This window comes from Cnephaeus nilssonii (genome assembly GCF_951640355.1).
Source record: "Cnephaeus nilssonii genome assembly, chromosome: 8".
Lineage (NCBI taxonomy): Eukaryota > Metazoa > Chordata > Mammalia > Chiroptera > Vespertilionidae > Cnephaeus > Cnephaeus nilssonii.
In genome coordinates, this window is record NC_137079.1 from 82,724,793 (window position 1) to 82,750,275 (window position 25,483).

At 38.7% G+C, this 25,483-nt stretch overlaps 1 protein-coding gene across 6 annotated transcripts in view; it reads left to right on the forward strand.

Annotated features, from left to right (window-relative positions):
- Positions 1–21,333, forward strand: part of AKAP11 (A-kinase anchoring protein 11) — a 58,594-nt gene extending 37,261 nt beyond the window's left edge. For 5 of the 6 annotated variants that reach the window (XM_079778837.1, XM_079778838.1, XM_079778839.1 and 2 more), the window contains 5 exons: positions 1,634–1,789; positions 7,237–7,320; positions 8,125–8,171; positions 13,873–14,033; positions 17,437–21,333. In XM_079778837.1, coding sequence (XP_079634963.1) covers positions 1,634–1,789; positions 7,237–7,320; positions 8,125–8,171; positions 13,873–14,033; positions 17,437–17,577 — 589 coding nt within the window. In that variant the 3' untranslated portion in view covers positions 17,578–21,333. The remainder of the gene's footprint in view (positions 1–1,633; positions 1,790–7,236; positions 7,321–8,124; positions 8,172–13,872; positions 14,034–17,436) is intronic. The other variant, XM_079778835.1, reaches the window with a different exon arrangement.
- Positions 21,334–25,483: the final 4,150 nt, after the last annotated feature.

Consider the following 25,483-nt stretch of genomic DNA (forward strand, 5'->3'; position numbering starts at 1 on the left):
TACACTTTTGACTGCTATGTTGAGAATTAAATGTAGTTGGGCAATTGCAATAATTGAACAGTGAATGGCCTTCCTTGTGAAAAGATAGAATAAAATTTGAGAATGTTTCTTCATTGGAAAAAAGTGAGAAGGGTTAGGTTTATGATACACACTCAAATTCAAAGAGATTTGGCTTAGTTTGACTCTAAGTTTGATTTACACTACTAGAATTACTTGAACTACTTTTTTTGTTTTTTAAAGCCAAAATAAAGGGCTTTATTTTGTTTTGTTGTACAAATAAAAGTACTATCTTACAAAGCAGTTGGAAAACTTAGGAACTTGTGCTCTTTCATAGTGGTCCCACTTGAAAATATGAACTGCTTTGAAAAGAATTTAAATGATGCACTTGGGATGGATGGGTGTTCGTGGGTACTCACTTAACTCTGAAAGTAATAAGCTGCCCTGCTAAGTCTCTTTGTTAGCAGACACAACGAAAGGGGGTTAGGTGGACCATTGGTCTGACTCTGAATATCATTTCTTGTTTTTGTTATCTTTATTATTTAGAAGAATTAAAGTCTTACTAGAGGCCCAGTGCATGAATTCGTGCACGGGTGGGGTCCAGCTGGCTTGGCCCCAGTCGAGGCGGATTGGGGCAGGGCCTGTAGGGAGGAGGAGACAGCAGGAGGTTGGCCAACCGGCCCGCCCCAATCGGGCCCAATTGGGACCGGGCCGGCTGGGGAAAGGGGCCGTGGGGGGGAGGGGCAGCTGCAAGAGGTTGGCCAGCTGGCCCCACCCCCCGATTGGGCCTGTTTGTTGGCCACAGTGGGCATCATAGCAACCATTCGTTTCGGTCGTTCTGGCATTCTGGTCGCTGGCTTTTTATTTATATATATATATACTAGAAGCCCGGTGCATGAAATTTGTGCAATGGGGAGGGTTGTCCCTCAGCCCGGCCTGCACCCTCTCCAATCTGGGACACCTTGGGGGATGTCCGACTGCTGGTTTAGGCCCGATCCCGCAGTCGGACATCCCTCTCACAATCTGGGACCGCTAGCTCCTAACCGCTTCTGCCTGCCAGCCTGATTGCCCCTTGACAGCTCCCCTGCCAGCCTGATTGACGCCTAACTGCTCCCCTGCTGGCCTGATCGCCCCCAACTGCCCTCCCCTGCCTGCCCGATGGCCCCCAACTGCCCTCCCCTGCCGGCCCAATGGCCCCCAACTGCCCTCCCCTGCTGGCTCGATGTCCCCCAACTGCCCTCTCCTGCTGGCCCAATGGCCCCCAACTGCCCTCCTCTCAACTCGATGGCCTCCAACTGCCCTCCCCTGCCATCCCGATTGCCCCCAACTGCCCTCCCCTGCCAGCCCAATCGCCTCCAACTGCCCTCCCCTGCCAGCCTGATCAGCCTCCTTCATGCGAGGTGGCGGAGACACCGGGACTGGCCTCCTCCGTGCCACGCGGAGCCGTGGGATCCCCACGCGGAGCGGCCGCGGGATCCTGCCTCCGCTGTGCACATGGCCATCTTGTGGCGGCCATTTTGTGGTGGCCGTCTTGTGATGACGTCACGTGCGAGGAACACTTAGGTTTTTATTAGTATAGATAGTTCAGAACCTGATGCATTTGGCATTCATTCATTCATTCATTCATTTATTTTAGTCCAAAAGAAACAGAAGACTTTCAGTCAACTGAGTCTTTCGGTAGCCAGCAGATGAATCTCAGTATTGGTGATGACAGCACTGGTAGCTGGTCCAATTTAAGTTTCGAAGATGAGCATCAGGATGAAAGCAGCAGTTTTCATCATCTAAGTGAAAGGTAACTAAAATTTTACATGTGATTGCATAGTTTAGATCCTCACACCTCTGAAGTGAGCTATTAGTTTACATTGAGTATTATTTAAAATTCTGAATTTGAGAATCTGTCATTATTTTCAAAATGTATTTTACTTGCAATATATTTCTAATGGTTTTTAACATTTATTAAATACTAGAGTCCCAGTGCACGAAATTTGTGCATGGGTAGGGTCCCTAGTGGCTGCCAGCCGGGGGCACCTCCCTTTCCCTGGCCACCGGCCCCGCCCCCTGGTCGAACTGGTCGAACTCCCAGTCAAGGGGGCAATTTGCATATTAGGCTTTTATTATATAGGAAAATAATTAGCCCAGCTAATTTTCTCTGGATATGCCAATAGTTGATTTGAAAATGTTGCATACATTTAATTTTATACCCTTTAGGCTTTACCTGGACTTCTAATGAATTTTTTAGGAAAAACTTTTTTTCCCCTTACTTTAAAGAGAGTACTTTTTTGCCGAAACCGGTTTGGCTCAGTTGATAGAGCGTCGGCCTGCAGACTGAAAGGTCTCAGGTTCGATTCCGGTCAGGTAATTTCCCAGGGATTAGTTTAGGTAGTATTTTTGGGGGGAGAAGGGTTCTTACTTGTCCTGCTACTCAGGAAAAAAATGATCCATAGCATTTATACTCGAATGACTGAAAATACATAAACTCATTATAAATTGTTTGGTATAGCAGAAGGCACCTACCTCATATATAACTTTTCTTAATTAACTTTATTTTGAATAAAGTTATGGAATATTTTATTTATTGTGATACAGTTGTTTCTTATATGTATAACTCTATACAGGCATTTTCTAACCAATAAAATTACATAAAATCTTTATCCACATTAATTGAAAATTGGAAATGATAAATACCATTTATAGCTGAGTCTAGGGAGTGGAGAGGATTCTCAGCATACATACTTCCAATTTTGGGCATATGTGGAAAGGACCCTGTGAGGCTCTAGGTGAACAGAGCCTTGGAATGGACTTATCAGGAGCGGGAGGTAAGAGGAGGGATGAGGGAGCATAAGAAAGGAAATGGCTATCACTTGTTAAAACATATCATTTCAGAGTATTTTGTTTGATGCTTGGATTAGCTAATAATTATTAGTATTTTTATAAAGTATTTTATTATAGTTTCTTAAAATGTAGTTGTAAATCATCAATATTTCTTAAAATGTAGACCCAAAAATGGCAGTTTTTAAAACTGGTAGTAGGAAGTGGGGGTGATAATCACACATCATCACTTGGCTCTTTTCCATAACTTTAGACTAGAATATGAACACTTAAAATGTTCTCTCATCTTTGAGAGACATAGGCTTCTAGAGTTTCAGTGAGGGTTGACATTTCTTAGGAAATCCCAGTGTTAAAATGGGAAAACTAGGGTTAGAGGCTAGTGGCATTAAGAGGATTGTAGCCAGTAGAACAGCTCTATGTGGAATGTTACCTAGTTCGATGAAAAGAGGGAGACATCTACCATGCTCTGTTCTTGGTTCTGTCCTATATAGCATTATTTTATTGGTGATAAGTAATACTCATTTCTGAATGACTCAAAACGAAGATGAAAACAGTACATCAACAAGTGTTGGTGAGGATGTGGAGAAAAGGAAACCCTGGTGCACTGTTTGTGGGAATGCAGTTTGGTGCAGCTACTATGGAAAACAGTATAGAGTTTCCTCAAAAAATTAAAAATGGAACTGCCTTATGACCCAATGATTTTGGGAATATATCTGAAGAAATCTGAAACACTAATTGGAAAGAATATATGCACCCTTATGTTCATTGCAGCATTATTTACAATAGCCAAGATTTGGAAGCAGCTCAAGTGCCCATCAGGAGATGAGCAGATAAAACCTGCAACCGGCAGTACATTTACACAATGGAACACTACTTGGCCGTGAAAAGGAAATCTTACCTTTTGCAAAAGCATGAATGGACCTGGAGAGTATTATACTAAGTGAAATAAGCCAGTCAGAGAAAGACAAATACCATATGATTTCACTTATATGTGGAATCCAATAGAAAAAAACACAAACTAGAAACAGACTCATAGACACAGAGAACAGACTGACAGCTATCAGAGGGAAGGGTGTTGGGAGGCTGGGTGAAAAAGGTGAAGGGGTTAGCAAAGAAAAAAAACAATTCATAGACGCAGAAAACAATATGGTGATTACCAGAGGGGGAGGTAGAAGAGGGTAAAGGGGAGATGAATGGTGACAGAAGACTTGACTTGGGGTGATGAACACACAATACAAAATACAGATGATGTATTATAGAATTGTACACTTGAAAGCGATATAATTTTATTAACTAATGTCACTCCAATACATTCAGTAAAAATTTTTTAAAAATTAGGATGAAAGATAATCCCATTAATAGAATCAAGGTTCAAAAAGACCAAATTGGGCTGAGGCTAAAATAAGAATATTTAATATGGATAAATGCAAGTTGGTTCAGAAAATTAATTATTTGAATTCAGGATGGGGAAAGTTTGTCTTGATAGCATTTTGTCAGAAAAACTGTAGTTTAATCTACCACAGTCTTAAGAACTATTATGGCATTCAGGTTCAGCACAAAGAAAAAGTTAGTGGGACTCATCCAGGCTTGTTGGACATACAATTTCCAGGGCCTCATGTCCCAGAGATTGATTCCCTAGGTCATTAGAGGGTCCCAGAAATCTGCATGCTTGATAAGACCCTCAGATGGTTTTAATGCAGGACGTTCAGAGAACACATGTAAGATAATACGGCTTTTCATGTTTCATATTTTGATGACATGTGGTGTAGTAGGCACTGTTATTTTCTGGTACAGAGATCAAGGTAGGAGATTAAAGACTTCAGAGGTTTGGACAAACTTGCATTTTCCCTCTAAGTAGGAAGTTCCATAGAGGGCACCAGTTAAAAAAAGAAACAATAATCTCAAAATTTCACAAGTGTTTAGGAGGAAAGTATAATTATTAGATCAGAAAGAGAACTGGTCTATGTAAGTGAATCTCAAGTATTTCAGCAGTTTGTGAATTTCTTTCCCCGCACTGATTTTTAAACAGAGTGGAAGAGAGGAAGGAGGAAGGAAGGGTGACAGAGACAGAGACAGAGAAAAAACATTGACGTGAGAGAGAACACATTGATTGGTTGCCTCCTGCTTGGTCCCCAACCGGGTCCTGGGATCGAACCTGCAACCAAGTTACGAAGTACGTGCCCTTGACCGGGAATCGAACCCTTAACCCTTTGGTGCATAGGCTGACACTCTAACCACTGAGAAAAACTGGCCAGGACTCGTTTGTGAATTTCTTAGAAGTTAAGTTGTAGCCCTAGCTTTTTTGGCTCAGTAGATAGAGTGTCAGCCTGCGAACTGAAGGGTCCCAGGTTCGATTCCGGTTGGGGGCACATGCCTGGGTTGTGGGCTTGATCTCCATTTAGGGGACGTGCCGGAGGCAGCCAATTGGTGGTTCTCTCTCATCATTGATGTTTCTATCTCTCTTTCCCTCTTCCTTCCTCTCTGAAATCAATAAAGATATATTTTAAAAAGTTAAGTTGTAGTAGATTTAGGTAAGTGATGGGGCTGGACTTGCTAAATTTTTTAGATAACTTTTGAGATGTGGCTGAAAGCCACAGTAAAGAATTTTTGGCCCTGACTACCAGTGGTTTGCAAATGCCTGTCTTTAACATAGGAAACATGAAAAGACATAAAAGAAAATGATGGAAGCAGGACAGTCTTTAGGAATGAAATGAAAAGACTTTTAAGTGAAGAAATGAAGTTGTTTTATGTGTGGTTAACATAGGATGATCGTTCCTCCCAGTTTGCTCAGGACAGTCCTGGTTTACTTCTGTTCTGGTGTAATTATTGTTGGTGACGTCTTTCATTTTCAGAAGTGTCCTGGTGAGGTGAAAAATACATGGCCATCCTAGTTTTAAGTGGCATTTTGTAAATAACTGACTTCAAATCTTTACTTCAAGGGGCAACATGGAAGGGGGAATGAGGTTAGATAGAGGGAGTTCGACAATATTTTAGCTGGTATTTTCATGTTCATCTAATACTTAGATGATTGATTTTATTAAATGGGGGAATCATTAGTGTATGGGTAAGAAGTTTGTATATTTTTTTTGTTTAGATAATCATTCTGTTAATAGAAGTAAATACAGTGTTTGAGATCATTAATTTCTCTGGCTAGTAGCTCTCTGTTCACTCTCTATTTCTGTATTTTCTCAGTTTTGGTTTGTTGGACAGACTACGTGGGCAAGATTCTGGTTTTAATAGTTTTATGATAGAGCTATGTTTGTTTGAATATATGTGAAAAGCTACTGCTCCATTTTAACTTTTATTCTCTAATACGTTATAGTTTGTCACAATTTGTTAGTAGCAGAGTAAACATGGATATGTAAATTATTCGAGATTGCTTGGAAACTACTTAGAACTTTTAAATAATCTTCCTTTTTCTAGTAACTTTGTCAACATTTACTGATGCCTATGAAATTATTTAATGTTAATTCATTTTTTAAAACCAAAATTTTGGTTTATGTAAATCTTAACTTTTATAATTGCCTAGCCTAATAGGGGGAAATATAGCTGCTTTCACTGCAAACTAATGTGCTTACTAATTATTTTAATGATTAGAATTTTTAAAAATTGCATGTTTAGGTGTTAACCTGAAAGATTGAATTTAGTTTTGTTTCTGAACACAGTTGCCTTTTGTTTTTTATTGCTTTGCTGCAGTTTTAGAATATAGTTGCTTTCTTCTTTTGATTGGCTTAGTATAAGTTGTTATCTGTTTGGCATTAGTGACTGGCCAACCAGACAAGTGAAATGCTTGAATAAGCCTTGGTTAGTCAATATTCTGAATAAAATGTATGTTATTTGCCAACTACTGAATTATATGTAATATATAAAATGAAAATAATGACATAATAAGAAAACTTGTTTTTGCTAAGTAGTTGAAAAGGTCTCTTTGGGACTATGTTTTGGTGCCTACTTCCCTCACCCCCCCCCCCCCCAAGTCTATCACTGTTTGCACTATCTAAAGACCTGAGAGAATGTTAACATGTGTTTTTTTTATTTTTTAAACTTATTCCAAATTGAAGAGTATTAGCTTTTAAAACTTGACATATACTTAATTTAATTGTAAAACTTCATTCATTCATTTGCTATCTTTAAAGACATTTTGTTGTCATAATCTGTAAAATAAATATACATTTAGAATAATTTTTATGATCTCTTGAGGACAAGTAGGAAAATGTCCAGATCTCTGAAGCTGTCAGTTACCTTTTACAGTAGCAGTGTGGGCCTCTTGACCCCTGTGGATGCTGCACTCCCTGTGGCAGTTTCAGAACAGCCACAGTTACCACTTGACTGAAGCTGTTCCAAGGAAAACCACGATCGTCTTTACTATTCATTTTCTAGTTCAGCTCTGTTCTTTTCTTCCTCTGGCAGTAATGGTAACAGCAGTAGCTGGAGCAGTCTTGGTTTAGAAGGAGATTTGTATGAGGACAATTTATCCTTTCCAACATCAGACAGGTTGGTCCAGTCCAGAAACTTAAAAACTGATGAGTCTTTCACCACTAATGCATGATGTCATATTCTTAAAACAATGTGGGTTACAATGCCAATATGTATCAAGCTGCTTTTCTCCTATTTTTTGACATGATTCTGCTTGATAAATTACATCTAATGAAAACATCTACTATGCTAAGATATGATTGACATCTAATTGCAAAATGTATTACTTTTATGCATGTATTGCTCTGCTTGCTATTTTTCATTCTACCAATTATTATTTCATTAAAAAGAGCTTGCTTCCTACAGGATTTCTGGTTTGTGTTTTTTTTGGTTGTTTTTTTTTTTTTTGGTTTTGTTTTGTCTTTTGTTTGTTTTTGTATATAGTTTTATTTCATACATAAGAAAATGTGTTCTAACTATGTTAAAAATATATAAACGGCATCAGCAGAAGCATTAATAAATAATTATTTGTGGCATTCTATGATATTCAAATGCTGTGTTACCTAAAACCAAATTAGTAGAATATTTTTGGCTTCAAATTATTTTAAATTAAATTTTATTATGAAATTATTTGGTGCTCTATATATCATGGTCAGGTAGAACTTCTAGGTTACGATAACTTATCTAGGCATCATTTGCAATTCGTATTTTAACATGAAATGGTGTGAGAAGCAAAGCTTCCTTTTTTATTGTCATTTCTCCCCTTTTTAAATACCACACATCGTATTGTAACATTCATTCTTTACCACATTTCAAGAATTGGTTTTAATACCATTATTAAAGCTTTTTTGTTTAACCGCTTCTGTTCTTTTATTCGAAAAGTGATGGGCCAGATGATAAAGACGAAGAGCATGAGGATGACATAGAAGGTAATTGACAATTTGTTTTTCAAAGTGTTTGCATGTTTTGTTTTATTTTTAATATATTTTTATTGATTTCAGAGAGGGATGATGAGAGATTCATTGATCAGCTGCCTCCTGCATGTCCCCCTACTGGGGATTGAGCCCATAACCCAGGTATGCACCCAGATCAGGAATCTAACCATGACCTCTGGTTCATAGGTTGACACTCAACCACTGAGCCACAGTGGCAGGGCCATGCTTTTCTATAAGGTTCTCTAGAAGAGTCTTTAATTCTTGTATTTGTGCATTTCGTCAGTTAGGCTCTGGGCCATTACAAATAAGGGTATCTACACTAATAAAAGAGTAAGATGCAAATTGACAGTACCTTCGCGATGCCCACCAGCCAATCAGGAGTGAGTATGCAAATTAACCCAACAAAGATGGTGAGTTAATTTGCATACACAGTGCCGAGCAGCTGGGGGCGGGGTGGGACACTTGCGTCGTCTCCATGGCAACGATGCAGGCATTTTGCACCTCCCCAGCCGCTCTGGGCCTCTGGACAGCGTGGGAAGGCAGAAAGGCGGGTATGGGCTGGAGTGAAAAGGCGGTTCTTGCCCGAGTGAAGGCGGTGCTGGCAGCCAGGAGAAGGAAGGCCCATTCTTGCACAAATCTTCATGCATCGGGCCTCTAATTTACATTATAAATCAGGGTATTCTTAAATTAATTTATCCAATGTCAGGCCTTTTGTTGAGCAATTTGTATTATTTGATTGCTAAACTAATGAAGTACCCATTGATATAAAGACTGAGTTGCTTTAAAAGAATGATTTAATTACTTGTAAGGGAAATTTATGATCAACTCTATAATTATCTTTTTCAAAATATAAATTTCTTACTCATAAGATATTATTTATTATAACTATAGTGTATGTCATAATTCTTTCCTTCCAAACAAGTAACTTCTAGAATTAGTGTTTAATGACAATCTCACATAAATCATATTTCCTCTTCACATTTCTGCCCAAATTCTAGTCCTACACTCACATACATGTATTTGAAGAAAATACTCAATTCTTCCTTTAATGAACATAGTTCTGAATATGTTAATACCAGATACAATTGGTTACGGAGTTCTGGACTATGATTTGTAACCCCTAATTCAAATATATTAGACTGTCTGAGTGAATCTAAAAATGGTTCACGTTGAAGCTGAATGTTTTTTAAATGTATATATTTTTATTGATTTCAGAGAGGAGGGGAGAGGGAAGAGAGTGATAGAAACATCAGTGATGAGAAAATCATTGATTGGCTGTCTCCTGCACGCCCCACTGGGGATCGAGCCCACAACCCGGGCATGTGCCCTTGACTGGAATTGAACCTGGGACCCTTCAGTCTGTAGGCCAATGCTCTATCCACTGAGCCAAACCAGCTTAGGGCGAAGCTGAATTTTTATTGTATTTAGATGGTTGTTGAATCCCCCCCCCCCCCCGAATCTTATTTTTCCTTAATTATGAAAATACCAATTATGTCTTCTCTAGGGTGGAACATAAAAATATTCATACTGTTTGAGGTACAGTGCTTGTTTGTGAACTAGTGATTTTTTATGTTATCATTTATTTAGAAGTGGGTAAACTGAGAAAATTGCCAAAATGAATTTTTTGAAATGTATTTTATAACACCTAAATTTCCAGTTTTATTACCAATTGTACTTTTCTTGTTTAGTAAAGTCATGTACCAATTTTTTAGCTAAAATCCTCAGACCTAGGATGATTATTCTATTTGAGTGCTAGTGCCTCTGCTAAGTAGATATTCTCTTCATACAGGGCTTCTAGAAGTAAGTTTTTTCCATCAGATATAAAGTAGAAGTAGGGTGGTACTTTCTGAGTTATGGATAGGGTAGTAATTTAGCTTTATTTTTGTTAAAGTGTTGACTTTTTAATATAGAAACGTTTTTTACTTTTCCCCAAGTAATACCTATGAGTAGGTTATTCCAAAGGCTATATACATGGTATAAATGCATGTGGTGAATATTTTCTGTAATGAATGCTAACTTGACCGAGGAATGATTAAGAGAGAAGAAAATATAAGTTAATATCTATAAAATTCATTTAGAAATTTTCACTTTTGGCACTAGGCAGGCTGTTAAGGATTTCTTTTGTGAGTAAGTAGAAATCAGGAGATTATTTGAAAATATATGTCATTATCCAGATTGTGAGATTATAGTCATCTCTCATTATATAGAAAACTAGAGACCCGGTGCACGAAATTCGTGCATGGGTGTGTGTGTCCCTCAGCCCAGCCTGCACCCTCTCCAATCTGGGACACCTCGAGGGATGTCCGACTGCCCGTTTAGGCCCGATCCTACAGTCGGACATCCCTCTCACAATCCAGGACTGCTGGCTCCCAACTGCTCGCCTGCCTGCCTTCCTGATTGCCGCTAACAGCTTCTGCCTGCCAGCCTGATCACCCCCTAACCACTCCCCTGCCAACCTGATTGATGCCTAACTGCTCCCCTGTCAGCCTGATTGCCCCTAACTGCCCTCCCCTGCAGGCCTGGTTACCCCTAACTGCCCTCCCCTTCAGGCCTAGTCTCCCCAAACTGATCTCCCCTGCAGGCCTGGGTCTTCCCCAACTGCCCTTCCCTGTAGGCCTGGTTGCCCCCAATTTCCCTCCCCTGCTGCCTGATTGCCCCCAACTGCCCTTCCCTGCAGGCTTGATTGCCCCCAACTGCCCTCCCTTGTAGGCCTGGTCCCTCCCAACTGCCCTCCCCTGCTGGCCATCATGTGGTGGCCATCTTGTGTCCACATGGGGGCAGCCATCTTTGACCACATGGGGGCAGCCATCTTTGACAACATGGGGGAAGCCATCTTGTGTGTTGGAGTGATGGTCAATTTGCATATTACTCTTTTATTAGATAGGATAGAGGCCTGGTTCACGGGTGGGGGCCGGCTGGTTTGCCCTGAAGGGTGTCCCGGATCAGGGTGGGGGTTCCCTTGGGGCATGGGGCGGCCTGGGTGAGGGGCCTGTGGTGGTTTGCAGGCCAGCCACGCCCATCGGCAACCCAAGCGGAGGCCCTGGTATCTGGGATTTATTTATCTTCTATAATTGAAACTTTGTAGCCTGGAGGGGAGGCCAGGGCAGTCCAGGGCGGGTGGGAAGCTTGGCTTCCTCCATCGCCAGGGGCAACCCAAGCCTCCGCTGGCTCCAGCTCCGTGGCTGTGGCCATTTTGTTGGGATTTATTTATCTTCTATAATTGAAACTTTGTAGTCTTGAGTGGAGGCCAGGGCTGGCCAGGGCGGACAGGAAGCTTGGCTTCCTCCATCACCAGGGGCAACCCAAGCCTCCTGCTTGCTCCAGCTCCGTGGCTGCCACCATACTTGTTGGGTTAATTTGCATACTCACTCCTGATTGGCTGGTGGGCGTGGCTTGTGGGCATAGCGGAGGTACGGTCAATTTGCATGTTTCTCTTTTATTAGATAGGATTGTAGCCAACTTAAAAAAATTTTTAATTAGAAATTGGTAAATTAAGAGATAGATGATGTAGATTTATAGAAAGATTCAAAATTATGGAAATTCTAAGGAAACAACCCTTAAAATTTTTGTTGTTGGTTGTTTGTAGTTTAGGATGTCAGTCCCTTCTCTGTTTAGTACCTTCTCTAAAGACAAAGGTCACTCATAGGTGAGGCAACCAGGAGTCCTGAACTGAAAAAGCCAATAGTACAGAGAAGACTTGGGGTGACAGCTTCCAACCCCATGACCCCTGCAGGAATTACAAAATGGCCCAGAGACCATATTTAATACGATAGTGCACCAAAACCCTTTTTTGATTTAAAGTCATTGGTAAGAGAGGAGGGCAAAACAGTACATTTATTTTAAGAGAATAATGTGGACCAGCTTTTTAATTTTTTAATTATTATTTTTAATTTAATCCTTACGGTAAATTTTCCATTGATGTTTAGAGAGAGTGGAAGGGAGCGTAAGAGAAGAGAGAGAGAAACATTGATGTGAAAGAGACATACCAGTTGGTTGTCTCTTGCACATGCCCCTACTGGGACCAGGATCGAGTCTGCAACTGAGGTACATGCCCTTAACCTGAATCGAACCCACAGCCCTTCAATTCACAGGCCAACGCTCTAACCACTGAGTGAACCTGCTAGGGCCAGACCAGCTTTTTAAATGAAAAAATTAGGGACCTACACATATCCTAAAAATAATTAGTAGTGGTCTAGAATGCAAACTATAAAAATGAATGAGGGACATTAACCAACAAATTTCCATTACTGGTAGAATTTGGTACCATGTCTGCCAGCAGGCCGTACTGTTCACCTTTTGTGTGGGAGGGCCCATGTCTTAGCACTGCTTATTTTCCAGCCATCCTAACTTAAACAGGAGTGTTAAGTCATTACTTTTACAGTCAACAGAGATTCATCTTACTTTATGTTGAAAACACAATTTTATTTTATTTTTTAATCACCCAAGAATATGGTTTTTTTTACTTTGGTTTTATTTTACTTTCTAAATCCTTATCCGAAGATATGATTTTCATTGATTCTAGAGAGAAAGGAAAGCGGGGGTCGGGGGGGGGGGCGTGGAGAGAGAGAGACATCGATGTGAGAAAGAAACATCAGTCGCCGAAACCGGTGTGGCTCAGTGGATAGAGCGTCGGCCTGTGGACTCAAGGGTCCCAGGTTCGATTCCGGTCAAGGGCATGTACCTTGGTTGCGGGCACATCCCCAGTAGGGGGTGTGCAAGAGGCAGCTGATCGATGTTTCTCTCTCATCGATGTTTCTAACTCTCTATCCCTCTCTCTTCCTCTCTGTAAAAAATCAATAAAATAAAAAAAAGAAACATCAGTCAGTTGCCTCATATATGCCCTGACCAGGGATTGAACCTGCAACCTAGATATGTGCCTGATTAGGAATCAAACCCATAACCTTATTGTTGCACAGGAAGATGCTCTAACCAACTGAACCACCTGGCCAGGGTGAAAACATAACTTTCATTTAAAAAAAATAAACGTGAGAGCAATATTTTATTTATAATAGCGGTGTGCCAGAAAATTCCCTTGTCTTGCTTTTGGGATTAAAGTGGTTGTATATAACATTTTTCCATTAAGAGCATGGAGCCAGATTGCCTGTGTTCATATCCTTCCTCAGCCACTTCCTGACTCTGAGACTCTGGATCTCTCTCTGCCTCTGATACCTTACCTGTAAAATGGAGATGATAATAGTTTCTACATCATAGGTGGTTTTGGATTATAGGACTTTGCATATCGAAACAGCTTAGAATAATACTTTAATGTATGCTATACAAGTAGTTGCTGCTGCTGTTTCTCTTAGTTCAGAAAGCTTTCTTAAAGTCCATTTAATGTGTTTATTTGAGGTTTTTATTTGTGTGTTTCATTTGTATTTTGATTGTAATCTTGCTTTATAGTTTCATTTTCTCTCCCTTTACCTGTGGATCATATTTTGACACAAATGATGGCATGTGTGGTACTTCAGTACTGTGCTATCAGTAGGTGATCAAAGTTATCCCTTTGTTTTATATTATTTCGCCCTTTCAAAGAAACATTTTAATTGATGTTTTGGTGTGGTTAAGAAAGGATGAATTTTTCCAAGCATTCATTGGAATCTTAAGACGTGGCAAATATTTACATACCCTTGGAAACCAGAGTGTTGAGAGTTGAATTGATGCATTTCACTTTATATTGTTTAAATTTAAATATTAGGTTTGGGGCAAGATGGAAAGACTCTGCTAATAACGAATATTGACATGGAACCATGCACAGTAGACCCTCAACTAAGGATTATTCTTCAGTGGCTCGTGGCCTCTGAGGCTGAAGTTGCAGAACTTTCTTTTCATGACTCTGCAAAGAAGGAGTTTATACAAGTAAGTATCTGCCTTACAGGGTGGTTGTGAGGATACATTTAGTACATGATGTTCTGTGTCAACTGGTTGATCTAATAAGATAACTCATTGATAGTAGAGTGATTAAATGTGTAGGCAATAGAGTCTGATAGTTGGGCTCATATATCAGCCCTGCTACTCTCTAGCATACATGTAACTTTGGGCAAGTTCACCAATTTCCTGTCTGCACTGTGTAAGTGAGTATAGAATTTACAGAGGTTTGTGAGGATTCAATATAATACTATAAAAAATGCTTAATCTAGTGCCTGATACATCCTAAGTTCTCAAAGTTAGGTGCCATTAATAAACATTTCAGGTGTTTCTATGAAAAGATTGAGTTTGTATTTAATTGATTTATAATTGTGCCTAGTACTTCGTTTGTCCCTTTCTCTGTTAATCCAGTTTCATTATTGTGAGGAGCTAGCAAAATCAAAAGTCAATAGAAGTTTAAATTCTAATAAGGGACAATGGACCTGTTTAATAAGGTTCTAATAAAACATTCAGATTTGATGCACTAATAGGATATTTTTATTGAGAACGTACTGTATACCAAGCACTTTGTTAGCCAAGATTTTCAGTTTACTGCACAAACCAGCATTTGGGAATCATTACCACAGTTCTTTTATCTCAAATATCCAAAAAATAATGAGCATATTTGCTAAAGAAATACAATGGCATGTTATTACAATAAACATCTGTATTTTGATTAAAAAATATTTTTTCAGTTTAGATTCTTAGGGTTTTTGGCTCAGAATGTTTCTTATCAGAACTTTGGTTTAATTTAATTGTAAGGTATAGAATAGTCTTAATGAATAACCAATGTAAATTGCTCAGTAATAAAAGGGGAACTGTCCAGTTTCTCGTGATTCCTGGTTCAGAATTTACAAAAGTATTGTTGGAAGAAGTATGTGAAAAATATATTTTGAAAAAATACTGTGTTTTTTGTTGTTTGTTTTTACTTAGATATATATTTTTTTTCGTTTTTTTTTTTTTTTTCTAGTTTAGGTCTCTGTTTTTGGGCAAAGGGAAAAATAAGACAGAAAGTGATGCTCAGGAATAAACTGTCAAGAAGAAAGAATGGGTAGGAAAAGTGTTAGAAATGACCTTAGGGAGCAAACATTTTCAAGTCATTTAGTCTTAGATAAACTGAGGGCTAAGAAAGGCCAGCAGCAGAGCTGAGTGTGATAGCGCTTGAGTTAAGGGAGCTTGTCCCTATGGAACCTCAGAAAATATTCTGCCAGTTCCTCAAAAAGTTAAAGATAGAAAAATAAAAGTTAAACATAGCATTATTGTATAGCGCAGCAATTCCACTCCTAAATATATGAATGTTGTCCATTGCAACATTATTCATAATAGATCAACAGTGGAAACATCTTTAGTATCTATTAACTAATGAATGGATAAAAAAAAATATGGCATATCCATGCAATGGAACATAATCCATCAATAAAAAGGAATGAAGTAGATACATGCTACACCATGGAGGAACCTTGAAATTATTGTGCTAAGTGAAAGAAGCTGGTCATAATAGATCATGTGATATAAATAATAATTTCATATAAATGACTTCATTTATATGAAACTAGAGGCCCGGTGCATGAAAAATCATGCACTGGTGGCCGCGGGGGGTGGGGGGTGGGTCCCTCAGCCCGGCCTGCCCCCTTTCATAGTCCAGGAGTCCTCAGGGGCGGAAGGCGACCCGGCGATCAGGGGAAGGCGACGCCCCCATCACACCTCTGCTGCTGCCACTGCCAGCAGCGCAAGCCTTGGCCAGCCCTGGTTACCTGAGCCTCGGGCGGCCCTAGGCAGCTGGGTAGCCGCCATCCGAGGCTTGCCTGCGCCTTGGGCCGGCCCTGGGCAGCTGGGTAGCCGCCATCCGAGGCTTGCCTGCGCCTTGGGCCGGCCCTGGGCAGCTGGGGGGCTGAGTGGACTGGGGGACTCTGGAGCCAGGTGCGCAGAGCGGCCAGACCCACCTGAGGGCAAGGCCTGGTCGTGCTGCATGCCTGCCACCCCGGTGGGGCTGAGGGGACTGGGCACTGCCATCTTGTGGCTGTGGGTGCCGCCCTATTTGAGGGCGTGGCAGTCAATTAGCACATTCCCTCATTGGCTGTGGGTGCCACCATTTTGTGAGGACATGACGGTCAATTAGCATATTCCCTCTATTATATAGCATGGCCAAAATAGACAAATAGAGACAGAAAGTAGATTAGTGATTCTCTAGAGTTGAGGGGGTTGGGAGAAATGGGAAGTGATTACCGATGTGTAGGGCTTTCCTTGTGGTGTGATAAAATGTCCTCATATTGGTGGTGGTGATGGTTGCATTCAACTCAGTGAATAATACTAAAAACCATCAACAGGTACACTTTTAAAAGAGTGAATTGTGTGGTATGTGAATTATATTTTTATTGAGGTATAATTCAAAAGCTATTTTTTGAAAGGCTAAGCATATTTACATTACAGAAATTGAAGTAGTTTTTACAGAACTAAATAAAAAAAAATGAATGAAGATGTTCTGATTGGTGATGGTAGAGTTTTATTTAAACCTGTATGTATTAACTTTTTAAAAATCCTCATTAGAAGATATGTTTATTGATTTTAATCAAGAGAGCAAGGGGAAGAGAGAATGAAAGAGAGAGAGGGGAAAACATCCATTGGTTGCCTCCCATATGCATCCTGACCGGGAATTGAACCCTAAACCTTTTGGTGTACATAATGACGCTCCAATCAACAGAGACACCCGGCCAGAGCTACTTACTTTTTTTTTTATTGAGGTATAATTGCTATATAATATTATATTAGTTTCAGGTATACAACATCATATATACTGTATTGTGAAATGATGACCACAATATTTTACTTTTTGGGTTTTTTTGAAACATTAACATTTCTTAACTTAGAAAACCATGTTTCCTTTGAGGCTACAGTGTGTATTCCAAAAACACACACCACACTATATGTTGTGGAAGAAAAATCCACATCCTTTTATTAAGCTTGACATTGTCTTTATTATTTTATGTTTCTACTAGAGGGTGTGGCAGATGTATTTAGTTAGGTTAAGAGTATTTAGTTAGGTTAAGAATTTCCTGTAGAAATGTAGCACTATACTCCCACACAGGATATTCGCTTGGTGAGGTTATTGGAGTTCTGTCTCCAGCAATGCCAAAGTGTCATTCTGTGGAGGAGATGTGTTTATAAAGGGCAGGAAAGGAAAATGTTTAATTTGTGTAAAGTGGTGGTTAGGGAGAAAACTTGGTTATAACTGGGAAACAGTATTTTATTACAAACAGCAGGATTCTTAGATTTCGCTGATGTTAATAAAAATGAAAACTTTATTGTTATAAAATTATTTTTGGCTAATGTTTGACATATCTTTCTGTCTTATTAGCTTTCAAAACAATTACAAGAAAAAGGATGGAAAGTGGGAGACCTCCTGCAGGCTGTGCTTAACTACTATGAGGTGGTGGAAAAGACTTCCAGTGAGGAGAAATGCAAGTCACTGTATGATTGGCTCTTGGAAAACGCATAGAACAAATTCCAAACCAGTATATGTTTATTACTCGTTTTAGGAGAGGAAGAAACAGATAAAGACGCATAGGATAAAATTTGAATAGTGAATATTAACATTTAAAGTGAATTGGGGGAAAGTAAATATAGCTTGTTAAGCTCATTTGTCGTCACATACTGTATATAGTTCATACTTTTGTAATCTCTGTCAAATATTATCTTCATTCTTCTATACACAAGTGTAATATGTTAAAACCTTAAGAACGTATTTGAAGGAAGGTGTAACCATGAGGTTTTCAGGGACAGTCATGTCATTCTTTTTACATCCAAACTGTGCTGCTAGAAACTGCACTGAGGTAGCTAAGGATAGGTTCCAGGGATAAAGAGTTAGAATTTGCTCCTTTGTAAACAAGTGGTATCCTGTTAATAACTAATTTGACCAAAAAAAAAAAAAAAATAGCATTGGAGCTGATTTTTTTCTGGTAGTTTTGGACTCATTTTTAGAAGTCAATTTTATTTTGAAAGCTCAGCTATTGGTAGGTTTTTGAATCCCTCAAACTATTTAATTCCTTAGGAACATTAGTATTTTAGGTTTCTGTTAATACTGTAAATGATAGTTTCCTCAGCCTTTCATCAAAGTACATTATTTCCAATCATTCTGGCAGGAAAGTGAGTGTGTGTGAGTGTGTGTGTGTGAGTGTGTGTAAAGGAATACTTTAACCTTGCTGCTAGTGGTTTGTGCCCTCTTTTATTTTAATATTTTCTTGGTTAGAAATTCACCATTGATATTAAAAAGGTGCTTTAAAATAAAATGTCTGTAAAGATTGTGCAGCAAAAAACTTTATTTTTTTTTTTGACTATTTGGGGTCCCCAACTTATCCTATAAATTAAAATAAAGTTGAAAAACATGTTGAAATTTAAAAAATTAATGTTAATAGGGAAATGCATTTAGAGAAGCCCAATAATGATTTTCACTCTTGAATTTTTGAAAACCTCTCCTCTTGAGCAAGGATAAGTTTTTTTCTAGGGGGAAAAAAAAAAAAAGGATCCTCCCGTGATAAAATCTATCTGCACTATTTTGTAAACCTCTGACATGATCCTTTTGGGCTCGACATTTCCTACTGCTTTAGCTTTAGAAACTGCAAGTTGATTTGTCTAGAGGACCAAGATTGTGTCTTGGTTTTGTATTGGAGGGTGTGCATGTGTGAATTTTTGGTTCTTCTATGAGTGGATTTTGTAATCCAGAGTAAATCACTTTTTTCTGGGGGCTTTGGTTTTGCTTTAATACATTTTTTTTTTCTGAGCACTGACTTTTTTGGAAGCTGCACATAGTGTAGAAGCCATAGCACCTGCCATGGGACAAGAAATAGGGGTACTTAATGTTAATTTGAATTAATAATTATGGTAGAGAAATATATTTTATAATGAAAGAGTCAAATTTGCTTTTTAAGAAAATGCCAAGAGCTATTTAAATATTTTGAGGTTATATTGCAAGCTTTGGTTTTTCTCAATTTAAGATAAAGAGCAGGCCTTGAAAATAAAAGTTCCTCAAGTTTCTTTAAGTATTTTTTAAGGTGGAGAAATGCAGGAAATTATATAACCAGAATTGTTTCTGTCTTTAGCTTCTTGGAACTTGAGATACAGCAGCACTGGACTGGGTTTTTAAATGTTAGGAGCTGTGTTGTTAATTATAACATGTGTTAACTGATGATTAAGTTTGGATTGAATTTTTACAAATGTATAACTGTCATTGCGTTTAGAAACTTCAGTGTATGTATGGGTTTGATTAACAGCAAACTGAGTTCTGAATTTCTTTTAACCTAAAGTGACATTATATTACTTTTGTAAAATTTTGTGCTTGAAAATGTTTATGTTTATTTCTTGTGGCAGTAGTCATTTTGAGGTAAGATTTTCCTCAGCTCCTTTTCTCCTTTGCAGTTTTATGGAGCTGTGCTGTTTTCCGAGTTCTCTTAGTTAGCCTCCACTTATGTCAGCCCAGTTATTAGGTATTGGCATGCCTAGTAATAATCATAGAAAAGTCCACACTTGTATCAGTTCAGTGCAGGGGCATAGAGAAAATGTTAAGTATTGGCAGATGTGAAAAGAAGCCTCCTTACTTAGAAAACATTTGTGTTTAGAGCAGTATTTTTACCAAGTACAGTCTAAATTTACTTTCTTTGAAGGCACTTTGTGATTTTTCCAAAGACATTCTAGATCCCTTTGATTGCTCAGTCTTTAGAACAGCTCTGTTTTTTGAAGACAACTCTGTCTTATTTGAATACAAATCTACTTGACCTATTTATATTATAATATTGTATTAATGCCATTCTGTAGATTTGGCTCTTATGAAATAGCTTATTCAGAACTGTTAAAATTGTGATGTGCATTGAGTTGAATTTTCTTTATCACATTTAGAGCCATTGAAGGATCTGTGGAAAGAAAATTAATGAGGCCTCTGATAAGGGGTTTTTAGAACATTATTTTAGATTGAAATGTGGCAAGTCTTTCATAGTCTTCTTTTCTCAAGCTAAGTTTAAATTTTTAGGTATTAGTAATGTTGATTTTGAAAATATGTACAGATTTATACAAAAGAAATGATTCATTTATAAATCACAGAAGAAAATTACAATGTCTGTTGGATGGTTTGATACAATTTAATGGAATAAAACCTTTGAAAGTATTCACTCAGTGAATATATGTGATGACATCTTTATACTTTGAAAAATGTTTCACTTACCCTTTCAGATATTTGATATGAATTAATTAAATTAATAATACTTTCATTATGCTTAAATAAGTGGTTTATGTTGTTGATAAGAGAGTTTGATTACTTACTAAATGCACCCTATATGAAATGAAAGGTGGTTTACCCAATGACTTTGACATTAGTGCACATTCCCCAGAGGCAAACTTGAGTCATCATCAGAGTCCAGACCCAGATGTTTTCTTAGTTAATTATTTAGCTAATATTATTCTTCCACAATTAAATGTTATCAATTTCCCATCAGTATATTGCTTAAATTTTATATTTTTCAATGGAAACTTTCCAACTAATTTTTAAAAAATGACACATCCATACTCAAACTGTAGGGAAAATACTTTCATTTAAAACCCTATCCACCTGTCACCAGCACAAAAGAGTTAGAGCTTCAATGGGAATTATAAAATTGTACTAAAGTGAAATACATTTTTTTCTCATTTGTAGCAAAAAGCCCTGTATGTAGTTACTCACTATTTCTGCTCTGAAGAAGCAGATACAGTGTTAGTCACTCTTGTCACTTTATTTATTTATTTTTTTTACCATCCATGTACATTCCTTTCACAAGGGTAGAATTGTAGTTGTAGAAGTTCATTGTTTTATTTTTGTTGTAATGTTTGAATACTATTTAATATCAGGTTTAATATTGCTGGATTTGCTATCTTCGGTTATTTGTGCAGTGTTAAAAGTAATTCACATTCTTATTTAATATACCAGATATATAGCAAAAGCAGCTTTAAATAATTGTAGTTGTTTATTTGACTGTGCTGAATTACTATATTAAAACCTTGTATTGTATAACAGTAACTTCTTTCTGCTTTTCAGTAATTTAATATGTTCATTTACCGAAATATGAACTTTAGGATGCACTAAAATTTTGTTTCAGCAGTGGTTCAAAATAAACATTTCAGAAATTACTTTTGTAATAATTCACAGTTGTTCTTTTATCTTTCATCTATTGTTTAAGTCTGTGATTTTTCCCCTTCCACCTAAGAATTCTCCAATAAACTTAAGACATGCCTGGCCTTGGTTTCATTGTATAGTATCTTATTAACTACTCTGTACTGAACTAAAACAAAGGCATACAAGTGGAACTGCTATAATAGAAGACACATCAAATAATCTCAGTGCTTCCAACATGGTTTTCTAGAACAAGAGAAGTTAGGAATGAATATATATATATTTAAGTCCTCACCTGAGGACATGTTTACTAATGAGAGAGAGAGAGAGAGAGAGAGAGAGAGAGAAACATCGATGTGAGAGAACTGGGGATCGAATCCGCAACCTTTTGGTGCACGGAACATGCCCTAAACAACTGAGCCACCTGGCTAGGTCAAGAATATTTTTAATTGGACACTGGATTCTAACTACTTATTTAGGTGCTTCTGGATTCTGACACCGTGACTTGAAAGGCTATTTGTCTAATCTGATTTGGATTTTAGTACAAAGTAGAACAAGCATGTCAAACTCGCAGGCTGCTTTCAGCCCACTGATATAATGGTATGTAAGAAACGTTTTAATAAAAATTTCGTAACTTAATTTTTACAATATCCTGTTATACATAATCTATACTAATAATAGCCTAAGTGGTTGTCACACCCTCACGCAACACGCCCTAACGTCGTCACAAGATGGCTGTCACAAGATGGCCGTCACAAGATGGCCATGCTCACAGTGAAGGTGGGGCCCAGCGGAGGAGGCGGGTCACGGCAGGGGAGGGCAGTTGTGGGTGATTGGGCCAGCAGGAGAGCAGTTAGGCATCAACCAGGCTGGCAGGGGAGCAGTTAGGGAACGATCAGGCTGGCAGGCAGGCGAGCGGTTAGTGGTCCCGGATTGTGAGAGGGATGTCTGAGTGCCATTTTAGGCCCGATCCCTGAGGGGGTCGGCCATTCTGGCAGTCGGACATCCCCTGAGAGGTCCCAGATTGGAGAGGGTGCAGGCCGGGCTGAGGGACTCCCTCGTGCACGAATTTTGTGCACCGGGCCTCTAGCTATTAATAACAAACTACAATGTTTGCTAATGACTGATTACTATAATCATGTTGCGTTCATTTCCCTTACATGCCTTAAGCACAGGCGCACCATTTCTCTCCACTAATACTAGCAGCGAATATTTTAGCAGCTGATTGCCACGTCATTAGTCTTGGACTGACTTGTTTGGTGTGCGCAACAGGAAATATTTTGCTTTCAGAGAACAAAATAAATAGGTTTATTTGTGTTATGCTTATTACTTTGTGCAGTTATTTTGTCTGGTAAGTTAATGTTTAAGAAAAACTAATTTTTATTAAAATATTCAATTATTTTATGTTAACGATCATTTATTTCAGCCCTTTGTATTCAGCATGTCTCTATCAAAATAAACCTACATTTCTATGAAAATTGAAGCTTTTGTTTTTTAACGGCCCACATAAACTTAAACCTTGTTTATTTGGCCCATGTTAGCCTTTGAGTTTGACACCCTTGAAGTAGTAGAATATTTTGATTGCCTTCACTATGAGTGTGTTATGAAATAATTCTGGCGTGGGTTGAACACTCCTTCCATAGAACATAGGGATCATACCTCTATTATGCCATGAAGCATAAAGCACTTAACCTTTTGCACTCGGATGTCGAGTGTGACTCGACACGGTTAGCATCGGTAGCAGCTCTTTTTATACTCTTTGAATGTATCAATAATTTGAATTATAAAAAAATCCAAATAAATAAGTTTGTATGAAAAGAAACTCCAGTTTTTTATTCTACTGCCATGCTTTGTAAAATCTGGGGTATTTAAAAAATTAAATCCCGAGTAGAATAAAGGAATCGAGAAAAAAGCAAGCGAGTGCAAAGGGTTAAAAGTTAGGTGCTGTTAATTTATTACGAATGGAATTTGACTGCCTTAAGTATTTTAAGCCCTAGAAATTAGGGAATGATTTTTCTAGTTTTTTAGGAATGTTTCAAAATGCCAAGAAATTATAACAAACAATGGCTTGGGTGTGAGTGCATCCCAGTCAACACAACAATTTAAAAATTCTGAGAAAAGGTTAGCAAGATTACTTGAACTGCAATTCCAAAATTTGAACAATTTTGTACATTGGGATTATTTGTGATCTGTGTCCTATCTGGGATAGAGAGGAGGGTGAGGGACAGGGCTTGATGAAATACTTCAGATTTTTGAAAGTGGACAGATAGAGAGGAGTCACATATCCAAGGAAGAATATGCCCTTGGGGTTCTTATGTGAAAAGTGTAAGAGTAAAAATCTGAGCCCTTTTTGCAATAGTATGTTTATAGCAGGAACAAAAGAATGGGTGAAGGTGATTCCTTGGGGGTAATTGTTGCATTTTTCCCCTCCATCCTTAGTAGTTTTGTAATCACCTATTTGTGTTTTAGGTTAAGGAGGGTAATGCTTTAGATTGGAGAGAAATACAAAAGAAACATTTTAAGACAGGATTGAAGCCCCTGAATTTGATGTTTTAGCTCCTCACTCCCCTTCCCCCATACCTCTTCTTTTAAACAGATACCTACATAGATTTCTTAGCTTAGAGTAAGGGGTTAAGACTGGACTCCTGTTTGCTGAATCAGCCCAATGATATGCTTTGGCCCAATGGGAGAGTATTTTAAGGTAATTAACACAAAAATAAGGAGGTTTCACATTTCAATATGTTTTGTTACAGATTCTCCTTTAAAAAATGGAAGCTCTGGAACTGATTGCACTCCTCTGGCAGCAGTCTGGGTTTATGTTTCTTTTTACCTCTGGCAGGACCTGCTCCACTTCTCCCATTTCTGTTGCCCGCTGGGGGCCTGTAGGTATTTGAGATGCAACCTCTGATTTAAAGCAAATGAGGTCATGTGCTTAGAAAATTTGAACGATAGTCAAGCAATTTTTCCATTCTCTAGGATTGCTTGAAGGGGGGAGGAAGATTCTAGAAATTATAAACTTGGTGAGTTGATTTCTCCTGAGAAGAAAGCAAATCATAATTGTTGAACGCATATTGTTTTAAGTATAGAGAAGAAAGCAGGGGGAGGCTGCATAGGTTTACCAAGAGCAGATTCTGTTCGATTTACATTTCCTTTTTCAATAGAGTTATTGTACGGAGACATAGTATCTGTGTTTTAATGAGGCATTTTACATGGAGAAAAGGAATGAACATTTGTAGCTTCCTGGCTTTTTGAGAACATGTTCCCAGAGATCTGTAGTCAATAGTTCAGAACCCACCTGGCAGGTCAGCACTCGGAGGCGCCCTAGGCCATTTGTGCATGGCTTTTTATATTGCCTTGGGTGAAGACGGTTGGAAATCTGTCGGTCAGGGGTGTGCAAAAGAGCATTATGATAATTATTCAGTAACAATATCAAGGAATACTATTTAAGTAGAATTGAAGTAAACTAGGAGCAGACAAGGGACTTCTGAGTCTATTTTCCCTTTGTCTTGACTGAACCATGATTTGACATTTTCCTTCAAAGGTGGGAAGGTTCTATGTTTACACACTGCTCCTTTACAACTATGGGCTTGAATATTTTACTTCAAATGCTATATTTTTATGGCTTTCTTGATATAAAGTTACTTTTCTCCCTGTTACCTAAATTCTATGATGCTTAGAAATCCTATAAAGGCTTAAAATGCTGTTAGGAAGAAAGAGAAGCTGCCAGAATTACTTGTACCTGAAATCAGCTTCTTTTCTGTTTATAATGGTGTGTGTTTGTGGGGCAGAGGACATGGATTCCAGGGAGATTGAAATGCTACAATAGCTTTTCCAACCTGTAAGTCTATGTTACTGAGTCAGCCTCAGATGCATGTAGCAAATGTTGGGAAGTCATGTAAGTTGCCTAAGTTTGGGGAAGTCAATAGACCTCTTCACTGGCCCTGAACCCCAAGAAGCCACGGCTTCCAGAAGGAGGGGGCCTGGTTCAGTGGCAGAGTCTGCCGTTGATACAGCTGGTGAGATACAGTCAGTGTGTTGAGGGAAAATCAGATCCCGTAAGACCCAACTAGGCCCAAATGGTTAAGTGCTATAATAATGTGGGAGGTAAATCGTGGTCCTGCCTAAATACAGGGCAGTGGGAGATGAGAAACCCTCAGGCATGTATCAGGATCCGGAGAGGCTGCAGAGAGAAAGTATGTTGGTGCCAATGCCCTGTTGGGAGTGGGAATATGTTTGAATGAAAAAGAAAAGCTCAACATTTATTGACACC